The 23,347-nt window shown below is 50.2% G+C and overlaps 1 protein-coding gene across 2 annotated transcripts in view; it reads right to left on the minus strand.

Annotated features, from left to right (window-relative positions):
• Window positions 1-23,347, minus strand: part of LOC119965021 (Kv channel-interacting protein 1-like) — a 604,872-nt gene that overhangs the window by 14,894 nt on the left and 566,631 nt on the right. For both annotated transcript variants that reach the window (XM_038795225.1, XM_038795226.1), the window contains exon 6: window positions 22,504-22,608. In XM_038795225.1, the coding sequence (XP_038651153.1) occupies window positions 22,504-22,608 (105 nt within the window). The remainder of the gene's footprint in view (window positions 1-22,503; window positions 22,609-23,347) is intronic.

The raw sequence follows: 23,347 nt of genomic DNA on the forward strand, positions 1-23,347 counted from the left end.
CCAGCCAGTGTCCCAGAAGCCTCATCACTAAATTGCCCAACCGAGGTAGAGTCTCTGCGATGGTGGAGGGTGTGGGAGACAGCAGTGCCGAGAAGTCAAGGTCCTCATCGGAGCCAAAGTCAGGGGTCTGCTGCATCGACCCTTGGCCTGGTGGTCCTTGTCTCGCCCCCGTCTGAGCGTCATTGTTCGGCCAATCCGTCAACTGGGTTCCCGTCCACTGTGTGTCAGTGTCCTGGGTCACTGCCCTCTGTGTGTCACTGTCCTGGGTCGCTGTCCTCTGTGTGTCACTGTCCTGGGTCACTGCCCTCTGTGTGTCACTATCCTGGGTCACTGCCCTCTGTGTGTCACTGTTCTGGGTCGCCGTCCTCTGTGTGTCACTGTCCTGGGTCGCTGTCCTCTGTGTGTCAGTGTCCTGGGTTGCCGTCCACTGTGTGTCACTGTCCTGGGACCCTGTCCTCTGTGTGTCACTGTCCTGGGTCCCCGTCCTCTGTGTGTCACTGTCCTGGGTCCCTGTCCTCTGTGTGTCAGTGTCCTGGGTCCCCGGCCTCTGTGTGTCACTGTCCTGGGTCACCGGCCTCTGTGTGTCACTGTCCTGGGTCACCGTCCTCTGTGTGTCACTGTCCTGGGTTCCCGTCCTCTGTGTGTCACTGTCCTGGGTCCCCGGCCTCTGTGTGTCACTGTCCTGGGTCCCCGGCCTCTGTGTGTCACTGTCCTGGGTTCCCGTCCTCTGTGTGTCACTGTCCTGGGTCACCGTCCTCTGTGTGTGTGTCCTGGGTCCCCCTCCTCTGTGTGTCACTGTCCTGGGTCGCTGTCCTCTGTGTGTCACTGTCCTGGGTCCCCGTCCTCTGTGTGTCACTGTCCTGGGTCACCGTCCTCTGTGTGTCACTGTCCTGGGTCCCCCTCCTCTGTGTGTCACTGTCCTGGGTCGCTGTCCTCTGTGTGTCACTGTCCTGGGTCCCCGCCCTCTGTGTGTCACTGTCCTGGGTCACCGGCCTCTGTGTGTCACTGTCCTGGGTCGCTGCCCTCTGTGTGTCAGTGTCCTGGGTCGCTGCCCTCTGTGTGTCACTATCCTGGGTCACTGTCCTCTGTGTGTCACTATCCTGGGTCGCCGGCCTCTGTGTGTCAGTGTCCTGGGTCGCTGTCCTCTGTGTGTCACTGTCCTGGGTCGCTGTCCTCTGTGTGTCACTGTCCTGGGTCGCCGGCCTCTGTGTGTCACAGTCCTGGGTCGCTGTCCTCTGTGTGTCACTGTCCTGGGGCGCCGGCCTCTGTGTGTCACTGTCCTGGGTCGCAGCGCTCTGTGTGTCAGTGTCCTGGGTCCCCGTCCTCTGTGTGTCACTGTCCTGGGTCTCAGTGTCGGTGGAAGGGCTTCCTTGCCATCTGCCCTCATCGCCGTGGCCTCTGGCGGGCCTCTGGACCTGGCACTGGTCGTGGGCGAGGTATGCCAGACGGGCCGGGACAACCGACGGGAGCTCCTGGAAGACACAAGACAGCGTTAGACAAGTGGACTGGGGTGAGGGGGTGGGGTGAGGGGGTGGGGTGGGGGGGATGGGGTGAGTGGGTGGGGTGAGGGGGGAATGGGGTGAGGGGGAGGAGTGGGGGGAATGGGGTGAGGGGGTGGGGGGAATGGGGTAAGAGGTGAGGTGGGGGGGAATGGGTTGAGGGGTGGGGTGGGGGGAATGGGTTGAGGGGGGAACTGGGGTGAGGGAGTGTGGTGGTGGGGAATGGGGTGAAGGACTGGGGGTGGGGTGGGGGGAATGGGGTGAGGTGGTGGGGTGGGGGGAATGGGGTGAGGGGGTGGGGTGGGGGGAATGGGGTGAGGGCGTGAGGTGGGGGGAATAGGGTGAGGGGGTGGGGTGGGGGGAATGGGGTGAGGGCGTGGGGTGGGGGGGAATGGGGTGAGGGTGTGGAGTTGGGGGAACTGGTGTATGGGGGTGGGGTGTGGGGGTGATTGGGTAGTGGGGGGGAATGGGGTGAGTGGGTGGGGTGGGTGGTGGGGGAATGAGGTGAGTTGGTGGAGGGGGGGATGGGGTGAGGGGGTGGGGTGGGGGGGGAGGGGGTGGGGTGGGGGGGAATGGGGTGAGGGTGTGGAGCTGGGGGAACTGGTGTATGGGGTGAGTGGGTGGGGTGGGTGGTGGGGGAATGAGGTGAGTGGGTGGAGGGGGGGATGGGGTGAGGGGGTGGTGACCGGGTGGAGTGGGGGGGGGGTGAGGGGATGGAGGCAGGCAGGGCTCCACTTGGTGGCGCGCCTACGATCTGGCAAAGGGCAACCTCCCGGTTCTCGACTCCACTAACGATGTCCAGTGCCCTCTGCTCGTGGACAGTGAGGGTGTGCAGTACGGGTGGACCCCCTCTGGTTCTCTCACGCTCCCTGTGGTTGTGGGCGGTCATCCTAGGGGGGGAGTTAGGCGGTCCGGCGCATGCCGTGCAGCTGTTGGCCAGATGATGGCATGGGAGCATGGCTCACATGGATGGGTGCAGAACACGTGGGCCAGGTGGGGGTTTTGCCCTCCTCCTGGGGATGGGGAGGGGGGGGGGGGGGGGGGTGCTACTTTCACACGTGTGGGTGGTAGGGGTGGGGTGGTGCCAGGGGCACGTCTCTGTGTACTCACCCTGGCTTCCCTCGTCAGGTCATGCATCTTCTTGTGGCACTGTTCGCCGGTCTGTGGGTTGTGCCCCACTGCGCTGACGGCGTTGCCCGCCTCCCTCCAATTACACCAGACTGTGCTGTTCGGGTGGCGATGTCCCCACCTGGGGCACAGGATCGCCCTCCTCTCCTCGACCGCGTCCAGTAGCATATCGAGGTCGTGGTCCCTGAACCTTGGGGCGGCACGGCGGGCGGCGGCCATCTTGCGCATCTCGGACTGTGCGCCGTTCACGTACCATTAGGCGACGCGCACCGCGTCATTGACACATCCCACGTATCTGACGCCGGTCTGGCACCGCACCCCCCCACACTTCTCGTGGCGCCCGTGCTGGCCCCATTTGCGATTCTCCCAAAGGGAGACTAAGTGCCGACGCCGGAGTGAAACCCGGAATGTTTCACTCAGGCGTCGCAGGCCGCTCCTCGCCCCCTATTCTCTCCCCCCCGGGGGGCTAGGAGCGGCGGCGTGCGAATCCCGAGCGCCCGGCCTCGACGCTTGCATCAAAGCGGCGCGCCGGGAATGACGCGGCCGGCGGCGCCAAAGTGACGTCAGCCACGCATGCTCAGGTTGGCCGGCTCCAACCCGCGCATGCGCGGTTGCCGTCTTCCCCCCCGCTGCCCCGCAAGACATGGCGGCTTGATCTTGCGGGGCGGCGGAGGGAAAAGAGTGCGTCTCTTAGAGATACCGGCCCGACGATTGGTGGGTACCGATCACGGGCCAGTCACCTCATGAGCACGCCCGTGGTGCTCGATCCTCCCTCCGCCCCCCACAGGCCCCACACTTACCTGTCGCGCGCTTTTCATGCCGGCAGCGACCAGGTGTGGTTGGCGCCGGCGTGAACCAGTCGGGTTTGGCAGGCCGCTCGGCCCATCCGAGCTGGAGAATCGCCGGTCGCCGTGAGAAACGGCGAGCGGCGATTCTCCGAGCGGCTTGTTGCAAAACGCGACACGCCATTTTGCGGGGGCGGGGGGTGGGAAAATCATGGGGGGTGCCAGGGTGGCGTGGCGTGATTCGTCCGGCCCTCCCGCGATTCTCCCACCCAGCGTGGGGTGCAGAGAATCGCGCCCAAGATATTTCAACCACAGGTGAGGTGTTTGAACCACAGGTGAGGTGTCTGAATTTACGAGGATGCTGCCAGGACTTGATGGTCTGAGTTATAAGGAGAGGCTGGATAGGCTGAGACATTTTACCCTGGAGCCGAGGAGGCTTAGGGATGATCTTTAGAGGTCTATAAAATAATGAGGAGCACAGTTGAGGTAAATAGTCAACATTTCCCAAAGGTAGAGAAGTCTAGAACCAGAGGGCAGAGGTTTGAGGTGAGAGGGGAGAGATACAAAAGAGACCAGAGGGGATTTTCTTTTTCACACAGAGGGTGGTGAGCATCTGGAACGGGCTGCCAGAGGCAGTGGTAGAGACAGGGTGGGTAGAGAGGGATATGGGCCAAATGTGGGCAAGTGGACTAGCTTAGTGATAGAAACTGGGCGACATGGACAAGCTGGGCTGAAGGGCCTGTTTCCATGTTGTAAACATCTATGACTATGAATCATAGGTGAGGTGTCTGAATCACAGGTGAGGTGTCTGAATCATAGGTGAAGTATTTGAACCACAGGTGAGGTGTCCGAACCACAGGTGAGGTGTTTGAACCACAGGTGAGGTGTTTGAACCACAGTTGAGGTGTTTGAACCACAGTTGAGGTGTCTGAACCACAGTTGAGGTGTCTGAACCAATATTGAGACTCAGCCATCAGTCTGTCCTGAATGTTGTCATGCATTTGCCCTTATGATGACTCACAAATCAATAAGCAAAGTCTTTTAAAAAAATATTTTATTAAGGTATTTGCAAGTTTTTATAATAATAACAATAACAATGACATAAACATGGTATAATAAATATTTCCACCCCCATCCCAATCTTCACACACCTCAACCATAAAACAACAAACCGGCCCCCCCCCCCCCTCCCCCCCCCCCCCCCACCCACCCCCCCTCCCCGCCAACATTTGGAACACTGTATCTGCTGACATTTAATTTTCCCCAAGAAAGTCGACGAACGGCTGCCACGTCCGGGTGAACCCTACCATTGACCCTCTTAAGGCTAACTTTATTTTCTCGAGACTGAGAAACCCAGCCATGTCACTAACCCAGGTCTCTACACTAGGAGGCTTCGAGTCCCTCCACATTAATAAGTTCCATCTCCGGGCTACCAGGGAGGCAAAGGCCAAGACGTAGGCCTCTTTCGGCCCCATAACTCCTGGATCGTCCGACACTCCAAAGATCGCTACCTCCAGACTCGGCACCACCCGTGTTTTTATCACCATAGACGTTGCCTCAGCGAAACCCTGCCAAAACCCTCTAAGCTTCGGGCATGCCCAAAACATGTGGACATGATTTGCTGGGCTTCCTGTGCACCTCGCACACCTATCCTCTACCCCAAAAAACTTGCTCATCCGGCCCACCGTCATGTGTGCCCGGTGGACTACCTTAAATTGTATCAGGCTAAGCCTGGCACATGATGAGGATGTATTAACCCTGCTTAGGGCACCCGCCCATGGACCCACCTCTATCTCTCCTCCTAGCTCGTCCTCCCACTTGCTCTTAAGGTCCGAGTTTCCCCCGCCTCCGAAAGCTCCTTGTAAATATCTGATACCTTCCCCTCTCCCACCAGGTACAGGAGACGACTGTCCTATATCCCCCATTGCGGCAGCAGTGGAAAGACCGGAACCTTCTTTCTCAAGAAGTCTCGCACTTGCGGATACCTAAACCCATTCCCTGCTGGCAATTCAAATTTGTCCTCCAAGGCTTTCAAGCTGGGAAGCTCCCATCCATAAATAGATCCCCCAAATTCCGAATACCTGCTTGATGCTCGATCAATGGCTCCAGAAGCGAGATTGGATGACAACTGAAGGCTTTATTGGACTAGATGTTTCCTCTAGCAGCGCAGGTACAGAATGCAGCTGCTAGGGATACACAGACTCTTCTACTCCGCCTTACTGGGCGGAACCAGCAGGCAGGCTTCACCAATGATCTTGCTGTCTCAGGTACCTCCCACACCAATGGTCTTACAGCATCAACCTGGGTACCGTAATACCCCTAATACCGACTTCTACACTGCCCTTTGCCATCTCCGGAACCCACCGTCCAACCTACCCGGTGCAAACCAATGATTATTATAAATCGGGGTCCAAACCAATGCTCCCTCCACTCTCTTATATCCCCTCCACTGTCCCCAGATTCTCAGAGCTGCTACCACCACCGGACTTGTGGAGTATCGGGCCGGCGAGAAGGGAAGAGGTGTCATTATCAGTGCTCCCAAACTTGTGTCTTTACATGACACCGCCTCCATCTGCTCCCACACCGACCCCTCTCCCACTACCCACTTCCTAATCATGGGTATATTAGCTGCCCAGTAGTAGTTGCGGAGGTTCGGCAGCGCCAACCCACCCTCCCCCCGACTGCACTCGCAGGGTTTTACCCGCCCAAACAAAGCCCAAAATAACCTTATTCACCCGCTTGAAAAAGGCCTTAGGGGTGAAGATGGGGAGGCACTGAAAGACAAATAGAAATCTGGGGAGGACCGTCATTTTCACGGTCTGTACCCTCCCTGCCAGTGATAGTGGGAGCATGTCCCATCTCTTAAAGTCTCCTTTCATTTGTTCTACCAGCCGGGATAGGTTTAACTTGTGCAGTGCCTCCCACTCCCGGGCCACCTGGATTCCCAGATACCGAAAGCTCTTTCCTACCATTCTAAACGGCAGCTCTCCCAGTCTCTTCTCCTGCCCTCTTGCCTGGATCGTGGACATCTCGCTTTTCCCCATGTTCAATTTATACCCCGAAAAGTTGCCAAATTCCCCCAGGATTCGCATTACTTCCCCCATCCCCTCCAATAGGTCTGAAATGCAGGTCATCTGCGTAAAGCGAGACTCAGTGCTCCAAGCCCCCCACCTCGAGCCAGCCCTTTCCAGTTCCTAGAGGCTCTTAATGCCAGGGCCAGTGGCTCTATGGCCGGAGCAAACAGTAGTGGGGAGAGGGGGCACTCTTGCCTCGTCCCTCGGTATAGTTTAAAATACCCCAATCTCAGCCGGTCCGTACGCACACTCGCCACTGGTGCCTGATAGAGCAAACGCACCCAGTCAATAAAGCCCTCACCAAACCCAAACCTTCCCAGCGCCTCCCACACGTAATCCCATTCCACCCGATCAAAAGCCTTCTCCGCATCCATCGCTACCACCACCTCCCTTCGGATTGGATTGGATTGGATTTGTTTATTATCACGTGTACCGAGGTACAGTGAAAAGTATTTTTCTGCGAGCAGCTCAACAGATCATTCAGTTAATGGGAAGAAAAGGGAATTAAACAAAATTCAAGAAAATGCAAGAAAATACATAATAGGGCAACACAAGATATACAATGTAACTACATAAGCACTGGCATCAGATGAAGCATACAGGTTGTAGTGTTAATAAGGTCAGTCAATGATAGGGTAATTTAGGAGTCTGGTGGGGAAGAAGCTGTTTTTGAGTCTGTTCGTGCGTGTTCTCAGACTCCTGTATCTCCTGCCCGATGGAAGAAGTTGGAAAAGTGAGTAAGCCGGGTGGGAGGGATCCTTGATTATGCTGCCCGCTTTCCGCAGGCAGCGGGAGGTGTAGATAGAGTCAATGGATGGGAGGCAGGTTTGTGTGATGGACTGGGCGGTATTCACGACTCTCTGAAGTTCCTTGCGGTCCTGGGCTGAGCAGTTGCCATACTAGGCTGTACTGCAGCCAGATAGGATGCTTTCTATGGTGCATCTGTAAAAGTTGGTGAGAGTTAATGTGGACATTCCGCATTTCCTTAGTTTCCTGAGGAAGTATAGGCGCTGTTGTGCTTTCTTGGTGATAGTGTCGACGTGAGTGGACCAGGACAGATTTTTGGTGATGTGCACCCCTAGGAATTTGAAACTGCTAACCATCAACCTGCCAGTTGATGCTGGCAGGGGTATGTACAGTACTTTGCTTCCTAAAGTCGATGACCAGCTCTTTAGTTTTGCTGGCATTGAGGGAGAGATTGTTGTCGTTACACCACTCCACTAGGTTCTCTATCTCCCTCCTGTATTCTGACTCGTCATTATTCGAGATCCGGCCCACTATGGTCGTATCGTCAGCAAACTTGTAGATGGAGTTGGAACCAAGTTTTGCCATGCAGTCGTGTGTGTACAGGGAGTAGAGTAGGGGGCTAAGTACGCAGCCTTGCGGGGCACCGGTATTGAGGGCTATTGTGGAGGAGGTGTTGGTGTTCATTCTTACTGATTGTGGTCTGTTGGTCAGAAAGTCAAGGATCCAGTTGCAGAGTGGAGAGTCAAGTCCTAGGTTTTGGAGCTTTGATATGAGCTTGGCTGGGATTATGGTGTTGAAGGCGGAGCTGCAGTCAATAAATAGGAGTCTGATGTAGGAGTCCTTGTTTTCGAGATGCTCTAGGGATGAGTGTAGAGCCAGGGAAATGGAGTCTGGTGTGGACCGGTTGCGACGGTATACGAATTGAAGTGGGTCAAGGCGTTCCGGGAGTATGGAGGTGATGCGCTTCACGATCAGCCTCTCGAAGCACTTCATTACAACTGACATCAGGGCCACCGGGCGGTAGTCATTGGGGCAAGTTGCCTGGTTCTTCTTTGGTACCAGTATGATGGTGGTGTTCTTGAAGCAGGTGGGAACCTCGGAGCTGAGTAGGGACAGGTTAAAGATGTCTGTGAATACCTCTGCCAGCTGGTCTGCGCAGGCTCTGAGTGCACGACCAGGGATCCCGTCTGGAAGCTTCGCCTTCCGTGAGTTCACTTTCAGGAAGGCCGATCTGACTTCGGAAGCTGTGATGGTGGGTATAGGTGAATTATGGGCTGCTGGGGCACTCGACAGTGGATTGTTGGTTACCTGCTCGAACCGAGCATAGAATGCATTAAGTTCACCGGGGAGGGGTGCGCTGCTGCCAGAGATACTGCTCGGCTTTGCTTTGTAGCCCGTTATGTTCTTTAGTCATTGCCACAACCGCAGAGAGTCTGTCTGTGACTTTAGCTTAGTTTGATATTCTCTCTTGGCATCTCGGATGGCTTTGCGAAGGTCGTACCTGGATTTCTTGTACCGGTCAGGGTCGTCTGCCTTGAATACCTCAGATCTGTCCTTCAGTAGGGAGTCAATCTCGTGATTGAGCCATGGTTTCCGGTTGGGGAACATACATACTGTACTGCTTTCTTTGGCACGCAGTCGTCCACACATTTGCTGATGAAGTCTGTGACGGTGGTGGCATACTCATTTAAGTTAGTTGCTGAGTTCTTAAATATGGACCAGTCCACTGTCTCTAAGCAGTCACGTAAGAGGTAAGAGCTCGTCTGTCTCCTCGGACCAGCACTACACAACCTTCTTAGCTGTATTCTCCCACTTGAGTTTCTACCTGTATGCCGGGAGAAGGAGCACTGTCTTATGGTCTGATTTCCCAAAGTTCCCGGGCACTGGTTGAGGTAGAGGGGTTACTAGGGGGGCGAGTTTCCAATCAGGATGGGTCCCGGCGTTCTGCGGGCGCGGGAATACCTTGCAGCGCGTTCAGGTCCTCGCGCGCGGTCTCTGCCGTTTCTGGGGTCCTGGGTCCTGGGCAGGGGCTTCCTGAGGCAGGTTGGGCTGGGTCCCGTGGTCTGTTCCCTCCCTGGACGCACCTGGGGCTGGGTCTTGAAGTCGGCCCGGTCGGGCCTCCATGTGGATTTTTCTTTCTTCCATCACCAGATAGGTCGGGTTGTTGGGTGGGCCTCTCCGGGTCGGGTTGCTAGGCAGGTCTCTCGGGGTCGCGTTGGGCCGGTACTTGCCGTCGGGGGTCAGGTCGGGAGCTCCGGTGACTGGGCCGGGCGATCCGGGGGCTGGCGTCGGTTGTTAGGCCGGGTTTGGAGCTCCGAGGCCCGGGTCGGCTCCAACTCGAGGTCAGGGCTTCACTTCCGGTTTGGGCCCGATCTTCTTCCAGGTCACGGAGGTCAGGTCGGGTCGGGTCAAAAGATCTCCAAGGGCCTCGGAGGATTTTCAAGCCTGCAAGAGAAGATAAAATGCCTTCCTTCCGAGGGCATCATAAAAGCCTTCGAACATTGGCCTTGAGTTGCCTGCCCTTTACAAATCCCGTCTGGTCTTCCCCTATCAGACCTGGGACACAATCCTTTATCCTTGTGGCCAATATCTTAGCCAGCCACATTCAGTAGAGAAATCGACCTGTATGACCCGCATTGCTCCAGATCCTTCTCCCGTTTCAGGATCAATGAAATCGAGGCTTGTGACATTGTTGGGGGAAGGACTCCATTCTCTAGTGCTTCCTCACCAGCAGTAGGCTCAATATCTCCGAAAACGTCTTATAGAATACCACCGGGTAGCCGTCAGGCCCCGGGGCCTTGCCCGACTGCATGCCCTCCAGCCCTCCCATTATTTCCTCAATCTCAATTGGGGTTCCCAGCCCTTCCACCAGATCCTCATCCCTCCTCGTGAACCTCAACTGATCCAAAAACTGCCTCATCCCCCCCACCCCGGCCGGGGGTTCTGACTCATATAATTTGCTGAAAAAGTCCCAAACACCTCATTCACCCCCAATGGGTCCAGGACCGTATTCCCACCTCTACTCTTTACTCTCCCTATCTCCTTGGCCACCTCCCTTTTTCTGAGCTGGTGCGCCAACATTCTGCTTGCCTTTTCCCCGTACTCATAAACCTCCCCCCTTGCGTTTCTCAACGGTTCCACCGTTTTCCCTGTCGTCAACAGCCCAAACTCCGTCTGTAGCCTCTGCCGCTCCCTCAATAGCCCCAAGTCCGGGGCCTCCGAGTATCTCCTGTCCACCTGGAGTATCTCCTCCGCTAACCTATCCTTCTCAGCCCGTTCCACCTTTTCTCTGTGGGCCCATATCGAGATTAATTCCCTTCTGACCACTGCCTTCAAAGCTTCCCAAACCGTCGCTGCAGAGACCTCCCCCCAGTATCATTTGTTTCCAGGTAGTTCTGGATGGAATTGTGAACCCACCCACAGATCGCTTTGTCCGCTAGCAACCCCCATCCAGTCTCCACAGTGGGCGTTGCCCTCTCTCCACACTAACCTGTAGATCCACCCAGTGTGGGCCATGATCCGACACTGCGATTGCCAAGTACTCAGTATCCACCACCCCCGGTATTAGCGCCCTGCTCAAAACAAAAAAGTTGATGCTGGAGTACACCTTATGGACATGTGAGAAAAAGAAAACTCCTTCGCCCTTGGCCATGCAAACCTCCATGCGTCTACTCCTCCCAGCTGTTCCATGAACCCCGTCAATTCCTTTGCCGCGGCTGGCACCCTCCCTATCCTGGATTTTGACTGGCCCAATCCCAAATCAATGACTGTATTAAAATATCCTCCCATGATCAGGTTATGTGACTCTACGTCTGGGGTCTTACCGAGCACCCGCCTCATAAATTCCACATCGTTCCAATTCGGAGCATATACTTTCACGAGTACCACTCGCACCCCCTCCAGTAACAGTTCCTCCTCTCTCAGCAAAGCAGCTCCCCCCTCTCCCCCCCCCCCCCCAGCAACAGCACTAGAAACCCAACCCCCCCTCTCAAGCTCCATTTTAATACCTGCTCGCTTCCGAGAGTCAGCTGACCCAAGCTGACCTGATAGCGCCTGCCCATGGCACCAAGCAGTCTGTCTCCCCATTGTTCTTGCCCCTCACCTCCTACTTAGACAAATATTTTCAAAGCATCACACTCCCCAGTAAACAAACATCAGAAAAAACAATGCAAAAACAACCACAGAAGAAGAAACAACCCCAGAAACCACCCCCTAACCATCTCCCTGTAAGAAAAAGCTTTAGCCATCAAAGCAGCCCCTTATTGCAAATAACACTACTTATACAACCCAACACAGTAAATCACCACCACAGTACTCTCCAAGGCTTCAGTGTCTTTTAGTTCATCTCCAGTCTTTTTTCTTTGATCAAAGTCCATACATCGTCCAGTGTTTCAAAGCAGAAGTCCCGCTCCTCATGTGTGACCCACAGACGGGCTGGGTACAACATCCCGAACTTCACCCCCTTCTTAAAGAGGCCCTCTTTAAGCCCGTTTTTGCCCGATTAAACCCAGCTCGTTTCTTGGCCAAATCCGCCCCCAGGTCCTGATAAATGCGCAGCTCCCAATTCTCCCAATTGCTGCTCCATTCCTTCTTGGCCCACCGCAGAACGTGTTCCTTGTCTAGGAATCAGTGTAAACGTACCACCATCGCCCTCGATGGCTCGGTCGCTCGGGGCTTCTTCGTGAGGGCTCTGTGCGCTCTGTCCACTTCTAGGGGCCGAGGGAACGCCTCAGCCCCCATCAACTTCTCCAACATGTCCGTCACATGAGCCCTCACATCCGATCCCTCGGTAGTCTTCAGGGAGGCCGACGATTCTCAGATTCTGCCTCCTGGACCTGTTCTTCAGGTCCTCCAACTTCTCCTGTATTCTTCTCTGGCGGTCATTCATCATCTCCACATTGGTCTCCAGCACGGTTATGTATTCCTCGTGTTCGGACACCTTTTTCTCCACCTCTTGGATTGCACGTCCGTGGGTTTCTTGATTCTGCACAACCTGATCAATCGAAGCCTTGATCGGGTCCAGTGTGTCCTTCTTCAGCTTGGCGAAGCAATCTTCGAAAAACTCCACCAGCTGCCCCGTCGACCACTGTGCCTTCTCCCCGCGGCCCTTACTCTCCGCCATGCTTTCCCGCGTTGCCAGCTCCACTCGCGTCTTCCATGTAGGATTTTGTCTTCTCACACGGCCACTTCTGGTCCAATTATCCATACACTGGAGGGGAATTTCTCCTCACTGTCTCACTCGTCACCGATTTATCCCATAAATCAGGAAAAAAAACGGGGAAAAAGGTCCAAAAGTCCATCAGAGATGGGAGCTATCAAATGTGCGACCATGGCTGCCACCGGAAGTCCCCAACAAGCTAAGTCTGAAGAATGAGTTTGTTAAGACATGGTGTAAACCAAGCTTCTTCAACCTCAGGCTCCCCCAATGTGGCCCTAGAGGTAGTTTTCAAAAGCTGGTAAGTGCAGTGAAAGATTCTTAAAGAAAGTGTTCCTCCACTCGCAAGCTGATACTCCCCCACATGGGCAGCTGATAGACTTTTGAGTGAGTTGGACATGAACTCTCTCATCCTGGCACATACGAATGGTCCTCATCATTTATTACTCATTTTTAAAGTTGTGAATTTATTCTGACTTTTTTTTGCTCAGCAACTTGGTTCTTTTCATTCATGAGACTTAAAAAAAAAAATCATGTTTAATGTGCCAAATTTTACCTTTCTTAAATCTACAAATCAGTCCCCAGAGTCTGGGAAAGTAGAAATATGGTGCCCCCTGCCCCCTCCAAATTTGTGTAAGTTGATCTATTGAGATGAAGAAGGTGTGAGTTTGAAAGCACAGTGGTTAGCACTGTTCTTTCACAGCATCAGGGTCTCAGGTTTGATTCCTGCTTGGGTCACTGTCTGTGCAGAGTCTGCATGTTCCCCCTTTGTCTGCGTGGGTTTCCTCTGGGCGCTATCGTTTCTTCCTACAAGTCCCAAAAGACGTGCTTGTTAGGTGAATTGGGCATTCTGAATTCTCCTTCAGTGTACCTGAACAGGCGCTGAAGTGTGGTGACAGGGGGATTTTCATAGTAACTTCATTGCAGTGTTAATGTAAGTTGACTTGTGACAGTAAAGATTATTATTCTTATTAGAGATTATTATTTGAATGGGTGTAATTTGAGAGAGGTGGATACTCAATGAGACCTTGGTGTCCTCGTGCACCAGTCACTGAGAGTAAGTGCACAGGTACAGCAAGCAGTAAAGGTAGCAAATGGTATGTTGGCATTCATAGCGAGATGATTTGAGTATAGGAATAGAGATGTTTTACTACAATTGTATAGGACATTGGTGAGGCCACACCAATTGTGTGCAGCTTTGGTGTCCTTGTCTGGGGAAAGATGTTCTAGTTCCGGAGGGAGTGCAGCGAAGATTTACCAGGCTGATTCCTGGGATGGCAGGACTGATATAGGAGGAGGGGATTATATTCATTGGTGTTTAGAAGTGTGAGAGGGGATTTCATACAAACTTACAAAATTCTAACAAGATTAGACAGGTTAGATTCAGAAAGAATGTTCCTGGTGGTGAGGGAGTCCAGAACTAGGGATTATAGGTTGAAGATAAGGGGTAAACCTTTTTGGACTGAGATAAGGAGAAATGTCTTCATCCAGAGAGGTTAATCTGTGGAATTCACTACCACAGAAAGTAGTTGACGCCAAAATATTGTGTAATTTCAAAAAGGTATTAGATATAGCTCTTGGGGCTAAGTGGATCAAGGGATATGGGGGGGGGGGGGGGGGGGGTGCGAAGGAGGCATCAGGGTATTGAACTTGATGATCAGCCATCATCATAATGAATGGTGGAGCAGGCTTGCAGGGCCGAATGGCCTCCTCCTGTTTCCATTTTCTATATTTTAATGCTTCTATGGAAAGGTAGTATAAAGTCCTGTCACATAAAGGGTTAGTGTCCAATGTAGTACAATACCACCCACACAGTGATATAAGTGAACACATGTATAGCATTGGACAGAGCCGTGTGCAGAAACCGATATGGAGACAGCTCCTAGCTTGGATCTTTACTGTGCCTATGTATATAGCTTCTACTAGTTGATAAATACTTATTGTTGAACAAATATCTTAATAAGACCTACCAGGGGGAGGTGGGACCTGTACAAACTGGACGGGTTACACCTGGGCAGGACTGGAACTGATGTCCTAGGGGGGCTACTTGCTAGAGCGGGTGGGGAGGGTTTAAACTAATGTGGCAGGGGGCTGGGAACCGATGCAGGAATTCGGAAGGTAGTAAAACAGGGACAGAAACAAAAGGCAGAAAGGGGGAAAGTGTAAGGCAGAGAAGCCATAGTCAAAAATAAAAAAGGGCAACAGTACAAAGTACAGTGACTGAGGGGAGCTCAGTTAATAGGCCCAGTAATACTAAAAGGAATAAAACGGGTAGTAAAAACATAAAAGGCAAGCGATGCGGCAGGTTGTTACATGAAGATATGGGTTCAACGACAAGGAAAATTAAGAGAAACATTAAGAGGAAAAATAACTTGGGAGAGGTTACTGATCAAGGTGTTAAGATTCAAAACAGAGGTATAAAAGTCAACATAAGTGTACTTTACCTGAATGCTCGTAGTATTCGGAATAAGGTAAATGAGTTGATGGCGCAAATCATCGTGAATGACTATGATTTAGTGGCCATTACTGAAACATGGTTAAAGGATGGTCATGACTGGGAGTTAAATATCCAAGGGTATCAAACTATAGGGAAGGACAGAGTGGATGGTAAGGGAGGTGGTGTAACTCTGTTATTTAAGGATGACATCCGGGCAATAGTAAGGGATGACATCGGTGCTATGGAGGATAAGGTTGAATCCATTTGGGTGGAAATCAGGAATAGTAAGGCGAAAAAGTCACTGATAGGAGTAGTCGATAGGCCACTAAATAGTAACATTATGGTGGGGCAGGCAATAAACAAAGAAATAACGGATGCATGTAGAAATGGTACAGCAGTTATCATGGGGGATTTTAATCTACATGTTGATTGGTTTAACCAGGTGGGTCAAAGAACAAAGAACAAAGAAAAATTACAGCACAGGAACAGGCCCTTCGGCCCTCCAAGCCTGCGCCGATCCAGATCCTCTATTTAAAACTGTCGCTTATTTTCTAAGGATCTGTATCCCTCTGCTCCCTGACCATTCATGTATCTGTCTAGTTACATCTTAAATGACACTATCATGCCCGCCTCTACCACCTCCGCCGGCAATGCGTTCCAGACGCCCACCACCCTCTGCGTAATGAACTTTCCACGCATATCTCCCTTAAACCTTTCCCCTCTCACCAAAAAGGAAGGACGGTAGAAAGAGGGAAAACCGACCGTGGATATCTAAGGAAATAAGGGAGAGTATCAAATTGAAGGAAAAAGCATACAAAGTGGCAAAGATTAGTGGGAGACGAGAGGACTGGGAAATCTTTAGAGGGCAACAGAAAGTTACTAAAAAAAGCTAAAAAGAAGAGTAAGATAGATTATGAGAGTAAACTTGCTTAGGATATAAAAACAGACAGTAAAAGTTTCTACAAATATATAAAACAAAAAAAGAGTGGCTAAGGTAAATATTGGTCCTTTAGAGGATGAGAAGGAAGATTTAATAATGGGAGATGAAGAAATGGCTGAGGAACTGAACAGGTTTTTTGGGTTGGTCTTCACAGTGGAAGACACAAATAACATGCCAGTGACTGATGGAAATGAGGCTATGACAGGTGAGGACCTTGAGATTATTGTTATCATGAAGGAGGTGGTGATGGGCAAGCTATTGGGGCTAAAGGTAGATAAGTCTCCTGGTCCTGATGGAATACATCCCAGAGTGCTAAAAGAGATGGCTCGGGAAATTTCAAATGCACCAGTGATAATTTACCAAAATTCACTAGACTCTGGGGTGGTCCTAGCAAACGTGACACCACTGTTTAAAAAAGCAGGTAGGCAGAAAACGGGTAATTATAGGACAGTTAGCTTGACTTCAGTAGTAGGGAAGATGGTGAAATCTATCATCAAGGAAGAAATAGCGAGGCATCTAGATGGAAATTGTCCCATTGGGCAGACGCAGCATGGGTTGATAAAAAGGGCAGGTCATGCCTAACTAATTTTTTGGGAATTTTTTGAGGGCATTATCAGTGCGGTAGATAATGGGGAGCCAATGGATGTGATATATTTGGATTTCCAGAAAGCTTTTGACAACGTGCCACACAAAAGATTGCTGCATAAGATAAAGATGCATGCATTAAGGGTAAAGTAGTAGCATGGATAGAGGATTGGTTACTTAATAGAAAGCAAAGAGTGGGGATAAATGGGTGTTTCTCTGGTTGGCAATCAGTAGCTAGTGGTGTCCCTCAGGGGTCAGTGTTGGGCCCACAATTGTTCACAATTTACAGAGATGATTTGGAGTTGGGGACCAAGGGCAATGTGTCCAAGTTTGCAGACGACACAAAGATGAGTGGTTAAGCAAAAAGTGCAGAAGATACCGGAAATCTGCAGAGGGATTTGGATAGGTTAAGTGAATGGGCTAAGGTCTGGCAGATGGAATACAATGTTGACAAATGTGAGGTTATCTATTTTGGTCGGAATAATAGCAAAAGGGATTATTATTTAAATGATAAAATATTAAAACATGCCACCGTGCAGAGAGACCTGGGTGTGCTAGTGCATGAGTCGCAGAAATTTGGTTTACAGGTGCGACAGGTGATTAAGAAGGCAAATGGAGTTTTGTCCTTCACTGCTAGAGGGATGGAGTTTAAGACAAGGGAGGTTATGCTGCAATTGTATAAGGTGTTAGTGAGGCCACACCTGGAGTATTGTGTTCAGTTTTGGTCTCCTTACCTGAGAAAGGATGTACTGGCACTGGAGGGTGTGCAGAGGAGATTCATACGGTTAATCCCAGAGCTGAAGGGGTTGGATTACGAGGAGAGGTTGAGTAGACTGGGATTGTACTCATTGGAATTCAGAAGGATGCGGGGGGATCTTATATAAACGTATCAAATTATGAAAGGAATAGATAGGATAGATGCGGGCAGGTTGTTTCCACTGGCGGGTGAAAGCAGAACTGGGGCAGAGCCTCAAAATAAGGGGAAGTAGATTTAGGACTGAGTTTAGGAGGAACTTCTTCACCCAAAAGGTTGTGAATCTATGGAATTCCTTGCCCAGTGAAGCAGTTGAGGCTCCTTCATTAAATGTTTTTAAGATAAAGAATTTTTTGAAGAATAAAGGGATTAAGGGTTATGGTGTTCGGGCTGGAAAGTGGAGCTGAGTCCGCAAAAGATCAGCCATGATCTCATTGAATGGCAGAGCAGGCTCGAGGGGCCAGATAGCCTACTCCTGCTCCTAGTTGTTATGTTAGAACATAGAACATAGAAAAATATAGCACAGAACAGCCCCTTCGGACCATGATGTTGTACTGAATGTTTGCCCTAGATTAAGAACAAATTAATCTACACCCCATCATTCTACCGTAAGCTGTGTACCTATCCAATAGCCGCTTGAAGGTCCCTAATGTTTCCGACTCAAGTACTTCCACAGCCAGTGCATTCCATGCCCCCACTACTCTCTGGGTAAAGAACCTACCTCTGACATCCCTCCTATATTTTCCACCATTCACCTTAAATTTATGCCCCCTTGTAATAATAATTTCATAGAATTTACAGTGCAGAAGGAGGCCATTCGGCCCATTGAGTCTGCACCGGCTCTTGGAAAGAGCACCCTACCCACGGTCAACACCGCCACCCTATCCCCATAACCCAGTAACCCCACCCAACACTAAGGGCAATTTTGGACACTAAGGGCAATTTATCATGGCCAATCCACCTAACCTGCACATCTTTGGACTGTGGGAGGAAACCGGAGCACCCGGAGGAAACCCACGCACACACTGGGAGGATGTGCAGACTCCGCACAGACAGTGCCCCAAGCTGGAATCGAACCTGGGACCCTGGAGCTGTGAAGCAGTTGTGCTATCCACAATGCTACCCTGCTGCCCCTAATAGTTTGTTCCACCTGGGGAAAAAGTCTCTGACTGTCTACTCTATCTATTCCCCTAATCATCTTATAAACCTCTATCAAGTCGCCCCTCATCCTTCTCCGTTCTAATGAGAAAAGGCTGAACACCCTCAACGTTTCCTCGTAAGACCTACTCTCCATTCCAGCAACATCCTGGTAAATCTCCTTTGCACCTGTTCCAAAGCTTCCACTACCTTCCTAAAATGAGGTGACCAGAACTGCACACAGTACTCCAAATATGGCCTCACCAAGGTTTTGTACAGCTGCATCATCACCTTACGGCTCTTAAATTCAATCCCTCTGCTGGGTCACTGTCTGTGTGGAGTCTGCACGTCCTCCCCCTGTGTGCGTGGGTTTCCTCTGGGTGCTCCGGTTTCTTCCCACAGTCCAAAGATGTGCGGGTTAGGTGGATTGGCCATGCTAAATTGCCCGTAGTGTCCTAATAAAAGTAAGGTTAAGGGGGGGGTTGTTGGGTTATGGGTATAGGGTGGATACGTGGGTTTGAGTAGGGTGATCATGGCTCGGCACAACATTGAGGGCCGAAGGGCCTGTTCTGTGCTGTACTGTTCTATAATGAACGCTAGCACACCATAGGCCTTCTTCACAGCTCTATCCACTTGAGTGGAACCTTTTAAAGATCTATGAACAAAGACCCCAAGATTTCTCTGCTCCTCCACATTGCCATGAACCCTACCATTAACCCTGTATTCCGCCTTCATATTTGTCCTTCCAAAATGGACAACCTCACACTTGTCAGGGTTAAACTCCATCTGCCACTTCTCAGCCCAGCTCTGCATCCTATCTATGTCTCTTTGCAGCCGACAACAGCCCTCCTCACTATCCGCCACTCCACCAATCTTCGTATCGTCGGCAAATATACTGACCCAGCCTTCAACTCTCCCATCCAAATCATTAATGAAAATCACAAACAGCAGAGGACCCAGAACTGATCCCTGCGGTACGCCACTGGTAACTGGGCTCCAGGCTGAATATTTGCCATCCACCATCACTCTCTGACTTCTATTGGTTAGCCAGTTCGTTATCCAACTGGTCAAATTTCCCTCTATCCCATGCCTTCTTACTTTCTGCATAAGCCTACCATGGGGAACCTTATCAAATGCCTTACTAAAATCCATGTACACCACATCCACTGCTTTACCTTCATCCACGTGCTTGGTCACCTCCTCAGAGAATTCAATAAGACTTGTGAGGCAAGACCTACCCCTCACAAATCCGTGCTGACTATCCCTAATCAAGCAGTGTCTTTCCGGATGCTCAGAAATCCTACCCCTCAGTACACTTTCCATTACTTTGCCTGCCACCGAAGTAAGGCTAACTGGCCTGTAATTCCCAGGGTTATCCACATTCCCTTTTTTGAACAGGGGCACGACATTCGCCACTCTCCAATCCGCTGGTACCACCCCTGTTGACAGTGAGGGAAAAAAGATCATTGCCAACGGCTCTGCAATTTTATCTCTTGCTTCCCATAGAATCCTTGGATATATCCCATCAGGCCCGGGAGACTTGTCTATTGTCATGTGTGAAAGGATGTGTAACAAATGTACCTTTAAGAAAATAGTGATGTCAGAGAGCGGGTGGAGCTGAGCTCAGTTCGGCCATTTTGAAGTTAGTTCTGAGTTTTAGTTTCAATTTGAAGAAAGATTGGGTGTGGCTGTGAGCTGCATTGCTGGTGATCTCTGCCATGAAGGACTATCTCTTAATCCTTTGGTGAAATTGCAATTTAAAAAGGTCTCAGTATTGAATATAAATCTAATGTGCTTCTGTTTGAAGGATTTGTTAAGTCTTTTGGATGTGTAAAGGAACAGTTTGCAGGATTGGGTAGTGTTGTATTATTTTCGGGGTTATCTTTGAAGTAAGGGGTGTTACGAGATCTAATGTTTATTTAAAAGGTTAATTTTAGTTCATGGAATAAACATTGTTTTGTTTTAAAAGCCACGTGTCCATAATTGTAATACTACACCTGGGAACAAGCCGCATGCTTCAAAAGCAACAATCCATTAAAGGTGGGAGTTGGTTGAACTCCATGATACATCTTGGGGTTCTGAAAACACCTCTCCCATAACACTATCCTCAAGTTTTTCAAAATGCCCAACACATCTTCCTTCCTAACAAGTATCTCCTCAAGCTTACCAGTCTCACCAGTTTCACACTGTCCTCTCCAACAATATGGCCCCACTCATTGGTAAATACTAAAGAAAGGTACTCGTTCAAGACCTCTCCTATCTCTTCTGACTCAATACACAATCTCCCGCTACTGTCCTTGATCGGACCCACTCTCGCTCTAGTCATTCTTATTTTTCTCACATATGTGTAAAAGGCCTTGGGGTTTTCCTTGATTCTACCCGCCAAAGAATTTTCATGCCCTCTCTTAGCTCTCCTAATCCCTTTCTTCAGTTCCCTCCTGGCTATCTTGTATCACTCAAGTGCCCTGTCTAAACCTTGTTTCCTCAGCCTTACATAAGTATTCTTCTTCCTCTTAACAAGACATTCAACCTCTCTTGTCAACCATGGTCCCCTCACTTGACCATCCCTTCCCTGCCTGACAGGGACATACATATCCAGGACACGTAGTATCTGTTCCTTGAACAATTTCCACATTTCAATTGTGTCCTTCCCTGACAGCCTACATCCCCAATTTATGCACTTCAGTTCTTGTCTGACGGCATCGTATTTACCCTTCCCCCAATTGTAAACCTTGCCCTGTTGCACGCACCTATCCTTCTCCATTACTAAAGTGAAAGTCACAGAATTGTGGTCACTATCTCCAAAATGCTCTCCCACTATCAAATCTATCATCTGCCCTGGTTCATTACCAAGTACTAAATCCAATATGGCCTCCCCTCTGGTCGGACAATCTACATACTGTGTTAGAAAAGCTTCCTGGACACACTACACAAACACCACCCCATCCAAACTATTTGATCTAAAGAGTTTCCACTCAATGTTTGGGAAGTTGAAGTCACCCATGACTACTACCCTGTGACTTCTGCACCTTTCCAGAATCTGTTTCCCAATCTGTTCCTCCACATCTCTGCTGCTATTGGGGGGCCTATAGAAAACTCCCAACAAGGTCCTTTCCTATTTCTGACTTCAACCCATACTACCTCAGTAGGCAGATCCCCCTCGAACTGCCTTTCTGCAGCTGTTATACTATCTCTAATTAATAATGCAAACCCCCACCTCTTTTACCACCCTCCATAACCTTGTTGAAACATCTATAACCAGGAACCTCCAACAACCATTTCTGGCCCTCTTATATCCAAGTTTCCGTGATGGCCACCATATCGTAGTCCCAAGTACCGATCCATGCCTTAAGTTCACCCACCTTATTCCTGATGCTTCTTGCGTTGAAGTATACACACTTCAACCCATCTCCGTGCCTGCAACTACTCTCCTTTGGCAGTGTTACCTTCCCCACTGCCTCACTACGTGCTTTGACGTCCTGAACATCGGCTACCTTAGTTGCTGGACTACAAATCCGGTTCCCATTCCCCAGCCAAATTAGTTTAATGTTCTTTTATGTTCTTACCAGACTGTGGCCTTCCAGCAGGAACTCATGGTGTCAGGACTCAGTCCATAATACCACCATTAACAACCTCCTTGTCTCATGCCCATGACATCTTTGTCAATTTTCCTTAGCTCCAATGTATTCCTGACATTCCATTCCGCCCCTTGCCTCTCCCCAACTATATAGAAGAGTCATATGGACTCGAAACGTTAACTGTTTCTCTCTCCACAGATGCTGACAGACCCGCCAAGGTTGTCCTTCATTCTCTGCTTTTACTATTATTCATGGAGTAACCTGATCACAGACAAGGTGATAGGTCAGCAACCGCATCACTGAAGATCATTAAAGATCATGCAGCTCCCAGAACTTCAGGATGATAAAAAGCACTCATAACCAATAAAGTCCATGCAACACTTATAAAGAGAAATGTTCCCCGTGTCTGCATGAGTTTCACCCCCACAACCCAAAGATGCGCAGGTTAGGTGGATTGGAAAAAAAAAATTGGGCACTCTAAATTTAAAAAAAAGTAAATGGTAATGTTAATTAGGGTATGTGACCCTAGGGAAATCCGCATGGACTCAGACAAACACAAACTCACAAAATATTCCCATCAGCTTGGACTGAATCCAAACCCAGGACCTAAGGTCAAACCAGTTGTTCAAACTCAGGCCCATTTAATGAGGCACTCTGACAAATACAAACTCGGAAAACATTTACCTGAAAAAAGACATCCACATGGTGCCGAGGAGCATCATCCTTGAGCACAGGATATGTGTATTTCCCCATCATGTCGTAAATGGCTCTCACAATGTCAGTCATCTCCTGTGTTTTCAGTAACAGAAGATTCAGTTTCAGGTTAGATTAGGCCTATCTAAGTATAACACATAAAGTTACAACTGAGGACCACTACTCATTAACTGCCCCACTGAAAACCATCCCCCTCATACACTAACTTCCCATTGAAAACTATTCCTCCAGTACACTAACTCCCCATTGAAGATCATCCCTCCAGTACACTAACTCCCCATTGAAGATCATCCCTCCAGTACACTAACTCCCCATTGAAAACTATGCTTCCAGTACACTCACTCGCCATTGAAGATCATCCCTCCAGTACACTCACTCCCCATTGAAGATCATCCCTCCAGTACACTAACTCCCCATTGAAGATCATCCCTCTAGTATACTAACTCCCCATTGAAAACTATTCCTCCAGTACACTCACTCCCCATTGAAAACTATTCCTCCAGTACACTCACTCCCCATTGAAGATCATCCCTCCAGTACACTCACTCCCCATTGAAGATCATCCCTCCAGTACACTAACTCCCCATTGAAGATCACCCCTCTAGTACCCTAACTTCACACTGAACTTCATCCCTTCAGTACACTAACTTCCCATTGAAGATCATCCCTCTCGTACACTAACTCGCCATTGAAGTTCATCCCTCTAGTACACTAACTTCCCATTAAAGACCATCCCTCTAGTGCACTAAATCCCCATTGAAGATCATCCCTCGAGTACACTAACTCCCCATTGAAGATCATCCCTCTAGTACAC

The sequence above is a fragment of the Scyliorhinus canicula genome, chromosome 4, assembly GCF_902713615.1.
Source record: "Scyliorhinus canicula chromosome 4, sScyCan1.1, whole genome shotgun sequence".
NCBI classification, from domain to species: domain Eukaryota; kingdom Metazoa; phylum Chordata; class Chondrichthyes; order Carcharhiniformes; family Scyliorhinidae; genus Scyliorhinus; species Scyliorhinus canicula.